The following is a 12,729-nucleotide window of genomic DNA, read 5'->3' on the forward strand; positions in this document are numbered from 1 at the left end:
AACGTCCAAAAAACTTTTTCACGATCAAAATCACTAAAAACTGTACACTGTAGTACACAAATTTTGGGTAAAATTGGTCGAACGTTCAAAAAACTTTTTCACAGTCAAAATCACCAAAAACTGTATACTATTACACAAATTTTAGTTAAAATTGGTGCAACGTCCAAAAAAACTATTTCACGGTCAAAATCACAAAAAACTGTATATTATAGTACATAGATTTATGATAAATTTGGTAGAACGTCCAAAAAAAATTTTATGATCAAAATCACAAAAAACAGTATACACACTAAATTGTAATATACACACCACACCGATAACTGTAAGTAATAAGATTTAGAATGTGAGGTGGTCTTTTTTTATCAAAAAGCCTAAAGAAAAAGCTATGGCTAATATCACCAAACATGAACTTATAGTTGATATGTTAACATCATTGACAAGTACATGAAAAATAATGCCTATAAAGTTCAAATCCAGACACAGAAAAATACTATAAATTAATTAATTATTTAAAAAAAAAAAGACTAATGAATATATATCATGTAAAGATTGTACATTACACTTTTGATAATGAGTCATACAACAACCAAAACTCATCAAATCTTTCATGCAGATTGAAATCATACACTAGTCATTCTTGAAAACAAAAAAAATATAAAATTGCTTCACCTTCACAACTACAAAGGGAAGGAGGAGGGCATGCACATAGCCACAAACAACCTCACATCCAAGCCCACATCGAACAACGAGCAAACGAAAAAAAAACCCGAAAAATAATCACACCCCTATAAATCTTCCAATATAAAAAAAAATCGATTAATCGAAGCTAGAGGAACGACTCCACCTGCCGCGTAGATAATCTTCCAAAGAAACGCTTTGCTCGATGCTACTTACCGAAAGAGAATCTTCGTCCACACCGAGCAATGCAAGATTCAAATGTGATTGAAGATTCGATTTCGAAAATATCTCTTCGTCTATTGCATCAATCCCTTCTTCGCAAACCTCGTGAGAAGCATTCACTTGCAATCTTGCCCACTTCACTACCTCTTCGTCACCTTCTAGAAGCTTGAGAACCTGCAGAGATACGATAACGAGTATTATATAACAACAATATTGCATATTTTATTATTTCAAAAAAAAAAAGGGAAAATCGGAACTTACAACACTCATTTGAGGTCGAGCTCTCGGTGCACGTCTAATACAGAGTGAAGCAGCTAAAACCATTCTCTCAACTTGCTCGTGATCGTAATTGTTGCCCAGATTATGGTCCAATAATTGAACGAATTTTTCGGAATTTAAAATTGGCTTTGCCTGTAATTAATTAATTCGTTAAACAAAAAAAGAAAAAAAAATCGTAACGAAAATTAAATAATTAAATGAGTAGAGTAAATAAAAAACATACCCACATAACAAGGCTCTCTTGGCCCTTTGGGCAGTTACTACTAATCGGTTTTCTACCCGACAAAAGCTCGAGAAGAACCACTCCGTACGCATATACATCGATTTTCTCGTTTACTTTTCCGTACATAAAATATTCAGGAGCCAAATATCTGTCACAACAAAAATGTACATTGTTTAATTTTGTTCCATAAACTCAAAACATTTTTCGATTAAATTTAAAAACAAAAAAAAATAAGTAAATACTAACCCAAAAGTCCCGGCAACATCGCTGCATGTTGTGTGAGTAGAATTTGCCGACGCCCATTTAGCAAGTCCGAAATCCGAAAGCTGAGAAATTAATCGAATAAGTAGGAAACAAAATGAAATATATAGCTGATTATTATTATTATAGAATTTAATTACCTGCGGCTCGAAATCGTCGAATAAAAGTATATTCGAAGACTTAACATCTCTATGAATAACGGGTTGATCTTCTCGGTTGTGAAGGTAATCCAAAGCCTCAGCTACACCCACAGCAACTCTAAATCTCTCGATCCACCCAAACACCGCCACCTGTTCCGTTTTATTACCTAATTCGCGATATTTTACGTTGTTATAAAACAAGACAATGTACGTAAGAATATTAAGTATTAAGAGTATTTTATTTTCGTATACCATGAAGATTGTCTTCGAGGCTTCCTCTGGATAGAAAATCGTACACCAAACCGAGATGATTGTCCTCGAAACAAAATCCGAAAAGCGACATAATATTTTTGTGATGCAAAGCTGTAATAATCTCGATTTCGAGAATGAATTCTTTGAGAGAATCTTCCGACGGTTTTAATATCTTCACCGCAAGTTCTTTTCCATCTGGAAGGCACCCTTTGTAAACCCGGCTGCTACCTCCTTTACCTATCACTGAAAAAAATTCACATTATTTTTAGTCAATAAAATAAAATAAAAAATTAATCGGAAAAAAAAAGATTCGGTTATGTAAGAAGAAAAACCATGTCTGAAATTGGACGTGGCCGAAACAAGTTCTCTGAGTTCGAACAGTCGACAGCTGGCGGAGTACTTCTCGTGAAAACCCTCGAGTTCCTCCGGTAAGGTTCTTGAATTGCACTCGAGCGACGATGAGGAAACGGATAAGGTCTCGTTATAACCAACTGTAAGAACTGCACCGTTCTGAACTGCAGAGGATTGGTCAGAATTATTCTCGATCGAGATATGGTATTGATATCTACTCGGTAGTCTCATTGCCCATTGAACCACGGAGATTTGCCTCACTGTGGAATTATACGATGATGATGTCATCATCGCTCGACGAAGAAGCGGCCAACCTGGTTTTATTTCCGGTAATTCTTTTAATAATAGTGAAATATTCGAACTAGAAGCTGCAGCCTCCTCTAGTTTATGTACCGAGACAATAGCTTTACTGTCTTCGTTTAAAGGCTCTTCATCGGGTCCCACCGAACAAATCGAACATTTTCTTTGTTCCGATTTACCACCTTCTTCTTTCCATGTCAGCAACATTGTCTTATTATTATTATTACCATAATCACTGTTAAGCACTTTAGTGTTTTTGCTGAATGATCGTTGAAGGGCGTTGAGTAAACCATTTCGTCGGTGATTTTCGATTTCTGCCAAAAACCAAAATGGATAATAATTATAAGCTTCTTGATTAAAAAATTTTAAAAAAAATATATTATTATATATTAATTATTATTTACCTTTAACGGTAATACGAGAGGATGAATTCGATTCTCTGTGAAAGAGAATTTTGCCATTATTTACGGCTAAAACCGAGCAATTTTTGTCGAGCTTCCGTGCGCAGTATTTAGCAACGGAAGCTGACGAACGAATAGTATGGCGAGTCTGAGCAGTTCCTAAAATAACCTCGGACGCGTAATAAGATTTCGCCTCTCGTACGAGGATTTTCTTGATCGACGTACCTCTGCATATTTTCAGTTTTAGGTCTACCTGCACCATTTTATAACATCAGAAAATTTATTAAAAAAAATATTCCTTCAATTTTCATCAGATAATATTTCACAAAAATAGATGATGTATATTATATCATCGGGTAAAATTACACGGCCACCACCGCTGAAGGTAAGGTCAAATTACGAAAACCCCCCTCTTGTTTGGGTAATTACAACCACCTCATCAGCTACGAATCTTCTTACATGTTCGTCCTTATGGTGTTGCATTTCACAGAATCTGTGAAATGCTCTCTAGTTTATACTCGTTTTTTGCAAAAATACAGTTTCTGATGCACCACAATCTGATATTAACAAGCCAAGAAACACATCTTATAATCATCTTGTTTCAAAATGACGGAGCTCGAATGGAGTAGAACGAGACATAATCTAGAAGATTCCACTAAATTTAACATCGCAAATGGTGGACACGTAAGAAGATTAATTGAAGGGATTGATTAGAATCACCCAAACATGAGGGAATTTTTCGTAATTTGACAGTACCTCGGGGGCTTAATTTACCATTATTTTTATATTAACAACATTCACACCTAACAATTAAGGCTGAAAATCAAACCAAAGTAATGGCATAACAAACCCTACTATTAAACTATGTATTTATCCATGCTTTCTTTGAAATCAAAGTCTACACAAGTCATAAATGAGAGGCATTGTGTGTGTATATATATATATATATATATATATATATATATATATATAGAGAGAGAGAGAGAGAGAGAGAGAGAGAGATCCACCGACACTGTTGATTATCTCATGTTACTAGTTACTACCACCTTACATTAAATTTAAGTGGAACTCAACTAACACCGTTACATTTTTTGTGACGGTGGGTGATTAACGGCGTTAGTTCAAGAACAGAGAGATTTTTTTGGTTACCTGTTTTAAGTTGCAGAAGCCTTCGTAAACTTCAAGAATGGAGTCGAAAGCTTTAACCAGAGAGAGAAGGGATGATTTTCCGTCACGATCCACTATTTCTGCACAACCCCATTTCATCAAAATCAGTTCTTTTTTAGAAAATCAAATTAAATGCTAAAAAAAATTTAAAACATAAATAAATAAAAATAAATAAAATTTAAAAAATAAATAAAAATCCTTTCTTGAACACATATTTTGCTTAATTTAGCAGACTTCACCGATTCAAACAGCAAAATGCAAAAATAGCAGAAAAATTCATTCTTTCCACAAATTAAGTGAAATTCAGACAATTGGATAAGAGAAAAATCACACACACACACACACATATATATATATGTATATACACAATTATATATTTAATTATGCTTACGATTGTTGTCAAGGACGTGGAGTGCAATGACGCAATCACCAGCGTGGGCAACTTTCACGAGAGCCCACGTCAGCAATTCTCTGCTGTGTGAGTCCAGCTTCACCCCCACCACCACCGTCCGCCCGCCGGAGCTCCCATCGCCGCCGCCAGCAACCACCATCTGAGTCATTTTCCACACACACACACACACACAAAAAAAACAAAAAAAAAAAAAAACTGAAACAGAGATTTCAAGACTCTTCCTTTTTTTTTCTTCTCTCTCACTTCAATTTACAACTCTGCCACCGGCGGGAACCCTGATCAAAACAAGAACCCTATTAAAAAAGAGGGCCGTATTTGCTGGCAGTGGTGGTTAAAATTTCTGTGTAACTGAAATTTGAGTATTTTATGATTTTTTTTTTTTAATTTTGGGTTTTCAAGAATTTAGCAGCAGAGAAAATGTCAGAAGAGTGATATATAGTATGGCTGTGTGATTGATCTGCCCACCAAAAAAATTAGATGGGGAAAACTTTTGTGTGCAATTTTGGTTCAAGTTATTACAATCACCTATGCTTGCTTTTCTGTGCTTTTGGTAGTGGGACCCCCACCATTTTTCTTATTTATTTTTTTCTTGAGGTGGGGGGTGGGGGTAGGGGGTAGGGGGTGGCTAGAGGGTATAATAGTATTACTATTTTATTTTTATTATTATATTTTTCTAAATAAAATAATCCGTGAGTACTTGTGTTCAAAACCCTACTCTCATTCAAGTGACTATTTATTTATAATAACTAGTAATCGTGCCCGTGCATTGCACGGGGTCGCATTCAACAAAGGAAAAAAAAGTAACTGTTTGAAATAAATGATAGTACAAATTGTATAAAAGATCTATATCTGTGAAATTCAAATTACACTGCTATCACCTTATTTCAATATTATTATAACCGGATCGGACACAAAATCGGATAGGCGGGTCACGGTTGGACCGGTTCAGCCGGGGTCAACATGAGTATTTTCATTTTTCAATTTTTTTTTAATTATTTTACTATTTTTACAAATAAAAAAATATTGTTCTCTATGTATTTGTTATGTATTCCTCTTGTTATTTCACATTTTTATTCCAATATTTATAATACAATCTTAATTAGGGGTGTGCACGGGTCGGGTCGGTTTGGTTCGGTTTTTGGCAAAAACCGAACCGAACCGAATATATCGGTTTTCGTAAAATTAAAAACCGTGTATGTCGGTTTTTTATCGGTTCGGTTTCTTTCGGTTTCGGTTCGGTTTCGGTTTTTTTCGGTTCGGTTTCGGTTATTTTTCGGTTCAAGGGTAACTATATATTCAAGTTGTACAAACAAAAGAATACAATTACAATTACTTTCACAACTTACTAATGCAATGAAAATATAAAATCTTTAATTTCATAGGAGTTAACGTAATTTATAGATGATGTATTATGCTTCATTTTTTTTCCTACTTTCATCTACCACATTATTAAAACCATGAACTCAAGTAAATTTTTAACTACTAAATAAATAAAATACAATGTCTCAATTTATGAACAAATGCTTAGAATGAGACAAATAATTGAAAGATAGAAAATAAATATTAGGATAAAATAATACATATATTATATAAAATGAAGTCATTTTATAGTTTCGGTTCGGTTCGGTTTTTCGGTTCGGTTATTTACCTTTCCACCATACCGAACCGAATAATTCGGTGTTTCAAAAATAAAAAAACCGTACATGCGGTTTGCTATTCGGTACGGTTTAAAACGGCTCGGTTTTTTGATTTTTCGGTTCGGTTTTTCGGTTTTTCGGTTTTTTTGCTCACCCCTAATCTTAATATACCATTTTTTCTCCCTCTCATTTTTCTTCTTACGTCATTCCATCTTCACTCACCTACCCCACCTCCAACATTTCTTTCTTCTTCTTCTTCATTCTGCAACCTTTTGTTCTTTTTTTCTCCTTTTTCTCCATGTTCAGAGGAAACATCATCTGCCTCATCTACTCCTATTTCTCTTCGTTTTTTTTTCTCCATCTCCAGGCTTCACTTTATCTCTTCAGCTCAGCTTTGTTTTTTCTTCAGCCCACTGATCTAGCCCAACCAAAACTTCGATTGAATCACATACGACCCAGATCCAACTATCGACGGCAATCCCCCGCCCAGATCCAACCACCACAGTGATCCTCAGCTCAAATCCGACCATCTACCACTGTTATAGACTAAACCCGGTTCGTTAACTGGTTTTCGAGTCTACCGCTCGAAGCGGGGTTTTGATATACTGACCCAATTTATGAATTTTCCGGTTTATGTTGTAGAACCAGACCGTATAGTTGGCGGTTTGCGGTCGAATCGGTCGGACCGGCTGGTCCGATCCGGTTACGACGACATTGCCTTATTTTATTGTCGCATATATACACACACACACACTGACTGTCAATATATAAAATACATGTTAAACAATAAATAATTCAAATGTAACAAAGGGTATGGCTATTTCAAATATCAATTGTTTCTCACTTCAATACCATACCGCCTAAATATTAAATATGTTGCATTTATAGCCTTGATGAAAAGTAATATCACAAAACATAAAAAGTCTTAATTTTATTTCTTTAATACCACACGCACAAATCCATTGCGCCCCTCTGTTTCTTTTTCACAAACTCTCCCTCGCACGACTACTACTACTTCTTCCCCCTGCTTTTTCTCCCTTCTTCTTCTTCCTTCTTCCTGTTTCTTCTTTATTGTTCTTCTAGCTCTTCTTCTACATCTTCCTTGTTTTTCTTATTCTTCTTCTTGATCTTCTCCTTCTTCCTCTTTTTCTTCTTTCTCTTTCTTCTTCTCATTCTCTCTCTTTCTGCTTCTTCCTTTTTCTCATTCTCCTCATGCTTCTTCTTCTTTCTCCTCCTCCTTCCTGTTGCTTCCTCCTCCTCCTCTTCCTCCTTCTCCATGTTGCTTCCTCCTCCTCCTCCCTCTCCTTATTCTTCTAAATAAATATGAGAGCAATTCCAATGGTACAACATTATATTGAAATGGATCGTTAAATATTTATTTGAATCTCATTTTATATTTTGATACTCATATAATCCAACTGCGAGCATTAAATGGATCATCAAATTTTAAATATAAGTATAAATATATTTAAAATTGACCCATAAAAATTCATGATATGTTTTTTGGGTAGTTAATGTTTTGATTCCTTTTTTTCCAAGATGCACTTTTACATCTTCGGAAGTTGAATATCAAAATAGCTACCTATTTAATTCCATCATTGAAGATGAAAATTTAAGTTTTGTAGTATTATAATAGAAGTTATACCATTTAATTCTCCTATACATTCCTCCATTAGAGTTGCTACGAAGAAAGAAGAGTAAAAGCAATACTAACTTTAAACAACTTAAAGAAAAAGGGCATGATGAATTATTAAAATACATGATAATAAAGAAATTCTAATAAAGACAACTGATAAACATATTATGGCATATACAAAACCCATACACATGACAACGAAAATGTAAACAACCAACTAATTGCGAGGCATATAGTCTGTCAATAAAATAGCATAAATACACCATAATGCAAAATAATAAGTTCGCATAATTACATGAGCCTAACATGAATGTTTGTGATGTATATCATGTTGCCAAACATTTGGTGTATGATGTGAGATGATGATGGTTTCTTCTCTTCTTTACTGAATTTTTCTCGTTTAATGTCTTAGAATTGCTGAGTAGCTTCAAATAATGGTCTTGAGAAAACAAAAGAATGCATTAATCTTAAAATAGGGATGCAACATCTCGAACAAATTAAAATATAGCAACAAAGTCTTGTAAGTTATAAAACTTAAATATTATAAATAAATTATAGCAAAAAAAAGCTTTGAACTAACAGAAGCACATAATAAATAATGTCTGACATAATTTTTTTTCCTTCTACCGAATTGCGTGAGTAATTTGCTCCAACCACGAATTATTGTTGACACGAACAGGCTTGCTGCAAAAGAATTTACAATACGTCAAACACAAATGCAAAAATAAATAAATAAACGGCATAACACAGTCATTAAATAAACGAAGAAGAAGACGAACAAAATTTTAAATGAGAAAGAAGAAGCAGCTTGGCAAAAAGAATGTGATTTTTTGTGGAGTTCTCATGAGTTTAAATAGAAAAATGAAATTGGTAGGGGTTGAGATCATGGTGGATAACTTCTACCATGATGAATTAGTGGGGGGTTTAGTGGGTGGTTAGAATGGAGAAGAAAAATAAAAAAAATATATATATATAAATAATTAGAAATACCTACGGTATATTTAAATATAGGAGTTAGTGTTTATATTATAAATTAATTAATGGTTAAATTTGATATTTATTAATTTACAAAATTAACCCTAGGTTTAGGTCTAGGTTTTAGTTCAAAATATCTTCGTTTTATATATAAGATAGTTAGAGCAAATTATGATCAACTATGACGTAAGGTTAAATTACGAAAAAAACATCTCTTGTTTGGATAATTATAATAATCCATCAATTATGTATTGTTATACGAAAAAAATTATGTTTCAGCAGGTAAATTTGACACCATAAAGATGACAATTACCTAAACATTAGCTCTGTTTTCGTAATTTGGCTTCGATCAGTGGTGTATCAGTAATTTGCCCTAATAAATATTATTCTTTTTTCGATATTTGTAGTATTCAATTTTCTACCTAATTTGAATATTAGGAGAATTCAAATGAGCATTTTTTTATAGACACTGTTTTTTTCTTTTTATGGTAATGTTGTCACATATTCACCATTTTTAACAATTTATTCAACTAATAAACGAGTTGCCTATATTTTTTGGGGTTGAAGCAAACATTCCTTCAAAATGTATTTATGAGTTTAATTCAAAATTTGAATATATTATTGAGAGAAATAAAGAAAGGGAATAAATTTATGAAGAAAGAAAAAGTAAATGATTTCAAATTTTAAAATAATAAAGGCAAGTGGAAAAATGGAATAGAGATTGAATTGGCTGAGTATAAAATTATTACATATTACATGTTTTAGGATTTTGAGAATCTACTTTTGGTCACATGTATATTGTATAATTGTTGAAAAGCCCTTTCATTTACACCTAATATTCGTGTATTGTATGTTTCTTTCGGGGCTTAATTTCACTTTGCACCCTTGAAATGCATCATTTTAACACTTTGCACCTTCGAAAAAAAAATGGTATTTTGCACCCTCAAAATATGTTTAATTATTCAAAGTGCACCCTAGTATATTTTTCGGCCATAATTTTTCGTCCTTAACTTATTTTTTTATCGTCAACATGGTCATATTTGTCTATTCAATTGATTTTTATTAGGGTGCAAAGTGCAAATGTATTTTCGAGCGAAAATAACTATGTTGACAATCATAAAATAGGTCAACAATGGAAATTCAGGACCTAAAATAAAGTAGGGTGCAATTTGAACGATTAACCATGTTTCGATGGTACAAAGTGCATAAATTATTTTTGAGGGTGCAAAGTGCCAAAATTGTATATTTGAAGGGTGCAAAGTGAAATTAAGCCTTCTTTTGGAGATTATTGTGTTATGATTATTTTAATGTGATTGTTAAGATAGTGGTAGGTTTGAATTATTTGTTTGTGATTATCTAAATTATATAAAGATGGTTAGCAATTAGTTGCATGCTAATTAATAATTATGACTCATCTAATGTTTAAGAGAAAAGAAAAAGAATCATGATCTCTTTTATTAATGAATAAAAGTTCATATTTTACCGATATTTCTTTTATTACTCCCTCCGTTTCTTATGACCAACGTAAAATAACAGTTCAATTATATTTCAAAATTAAAAGAGAAGTATAAGGGTTTAATTTTTGAGGGGCTCGTATGCTTAAAATATCCATATATTCCCGTCTTTTATTCATTATCGATCGAAATTTTTGTAAATAAAATATAGTGTTCATCTTTTAATAATAATTATTTATTAGAAGACTTCCAAGAAGTCAAACTATACATTGACCTTTTAATTGCATGAAACAGAACCGCCATTTTTAAGTAAAGTATGATTAATGTGATAATGTCATTCTACACTTGCGAATTTACTTGAATAAATATTTAATTATATGACGTATTAATATTAAAGAAATGGTGGTTAAGGGAAAGTCAAATACTCACAAACATAGAAAATAAATTGAATTATTTGATTAGTTTAATCTTAATCTTTAATTAATGGCACGTGATTTAGCTCCTAATGCTTATAATAATTTTCGATTAAACTAAATATGTTAATAGAGGTTAGAAATGGCTCTTTGTTGGTATTTAGTATTTACTACAGGAAAAGTAAGTGGCTATTAAATTTCATCAAGAGTTGGTTTATTTATTATTATTTATTTATTTATTTTGTGAAGAGAATGAAGAGTCAAGTATAAAAAGAGGTTGACTAGCAAGATTCACCTTGTCCCCTGATCATGTTGGATTTAATTTCACCCCATAACATTTTATTTTATTTTTATTAATTATTTGCCCCCAAAAAATCTAAATAAAAAGCATTATTTATTTCTCTCAAGGTTCAATTAAGTGAATATCAATCAAATATAAAATACAGGGTAATAAATTACATCTACAATCCTTAGTTATGTTAAAATAACTTTAAGGTTCATGTGGTATCGGTAATTACAATCACCCCCTGAAACATTGTTAAAAACTCTAACGGAATGATGCATTAGATAAGTTTTTCCGTTATGGTTCTAACGAACTATTAGTTTCAGGCAGTGGTGGAGACAACATTTCTTAAATCCTTATTATTTTATATAATATAAGATTTATAAATTTTCGTCTATGGTCGCATTAACGGCCCCGCAGGAAACAAATATAATGCATGTCGATCCTCAGGACATGAAATCTTAGATCCGGTGATTTTTCAGGGGTGTGGTTGTAGTTACCAATACTCATTGGACCTTAAAGTTATTTTAGCATACCTTAGGGGTGTAGGTGTAATTTACCTAAAATATAAGACCATATACAAATAAAAAGAAAAAATATAATTATAATTGGACTCATTTATTGAGTGGAGCAGAAAGATAAACCGGGTAACCGACCATACCCCACTCACGTGACTAAATAGACCCAACTAAATACACACACGTGGCGTGGCATTAACATTTACCCCTTGACATGTCATTTTCTTTATTTATTTATTTAAGACTCGTATATATATTTATTTCAACAATTACTTGAATGGAAAATTATTTTGTTATTAATTAAGCTTTTTTGAGATTGGCGATTCATTAAATTTTTTTTTTTTCATACATTTAACTATTTAAGTGGTTATTATTTAAATATTAATTGTTCGGATGTAATTTTTGTTTGGTGATATATGTTCATCACTTGCGCCATCGAATATTTAGTTACGCAGCGCGTAAACTTCAACTATTTAATATTTTTCAGTGTTTAGTTTTTCTATTTTCACATATTGCTGTTTCTGTATCCGTACTACCTAGTCTAATTAGAAGTTAGAGAAGCAGTCGTACAATTAATTTGGTGCACAATCTATGGTCATAAGTTGTTAACTAGTTAATTTTAATGTTGTTATATGCACTCATAATTGCTTACTAAATTGTATTACTAAAGTTCCATTACGTTAATTGTTTGGACAACCAAACACGACAGATTAACTGCAATTAAAAGAGAAAAAAAAAACAAATGAACCTTAAACATACGTGTGTGTGTGTGTGTGTGTGTGTTTCTTTCCCAACAGCAAAATGCATAATCATTTTTTAATTATTTATAAATCAATAAAATAAAATAGAATTAATGCTGCCCCCAATAGGTTGGTGCATCTCAAATATAAAAATATTATTTATCATCCATGCTTGTGAATTTAATGATAGATATTTTATTCTTTTTTCCAGACAATAATTATGGAGCCCATCACCAAATTTGTGGTTTTAGACTATATGGCCCACTTATGAATCAGGCCAAGAACTCTTAACATATATGAGGCCCACGTTTCATTTAGACAAGAGCATATGAGAATTCTTTTACCATAACCAAATAAAAAAAATCTGACATGTTAAATGTCGTTTCG

The 12,729-nt window shown here is 32.5% G+C and overlaps 1 protein-coding gene across 1 annotated transcript; it reads right to left on the reverse strand.

Moving 5' to 3' along the window:
* Positions 1-508: 508 nt before the first annotated feature.
* Positions 509-5,277, reverse strand: LOC105963421 (kinase with adenine nucleotide alpha hydrolases-like domain-containing protein). The gene is made up of 10 exons (XM_012987824.2): positions 4,666-5,277; positions 4,257-4,354; positions 3,111-3,360; positions 2,388-3,020; positions 2,056-2,298; positions 1,804-1,970; positions 1,649-1,728; positions 1,403-1,550; positions 1,162-1,311; positions 509-1,074 (listed from the first exon to the last, which is right to left on the reverse strand). Exons 1-10 carry the CDS (start codon positions 4,832-4,834, stop codon positions 817-819), a joined length of 2,196 nt encoding a protein of 731 aa, XP_012843278.1. The 5' UTR covers positions 4,835-5,277; the 3' UTR covers positions 509-816.
* Between the last annotated feature and the right edge of the window lie 7,452 nt (positions 5,278-12,729).

The sequence above is a fragment of the Erythranthe guttata genome, chromosome 3 (genome assembly GCF_056151865.1).
Source record: "Erythranthe guttata isolate IM_541 chromosome 3, IM_541, whole genome shotgun sequence".
Classification (NCBI taxonomy): domain Eukaryota; kingdom Viridiplantae; phylum Streptophyta; class Magnoliopsida; order Lamiales; family Phrymaceae; genus Erythranthe; species Erythranthe guttata.

Coding starts and splice junctions, on each gene's coding strand:
- LOC105963421 (XM_012987824.2), bottom strand. CDS start 4,834: ATGACTCAGATGGTGGTTGCTGGCGGCGGCGATGGGAGCTCCGGCGGG. Junction 2,299..2,387: donor CACGTCCAATTTCAGACATG/GTTTTTCTTCTT, acceptor AATTTTTTTCAG/TGATAGGTAAAGGAGGTAGC. Junction 1,729..1,803: donor TCGACGATTTCGAGCCGCAG/GTAATTAAATTC, acceptor TTAATTTCTCAG/CTTTCGGATTTCGGACTTGC.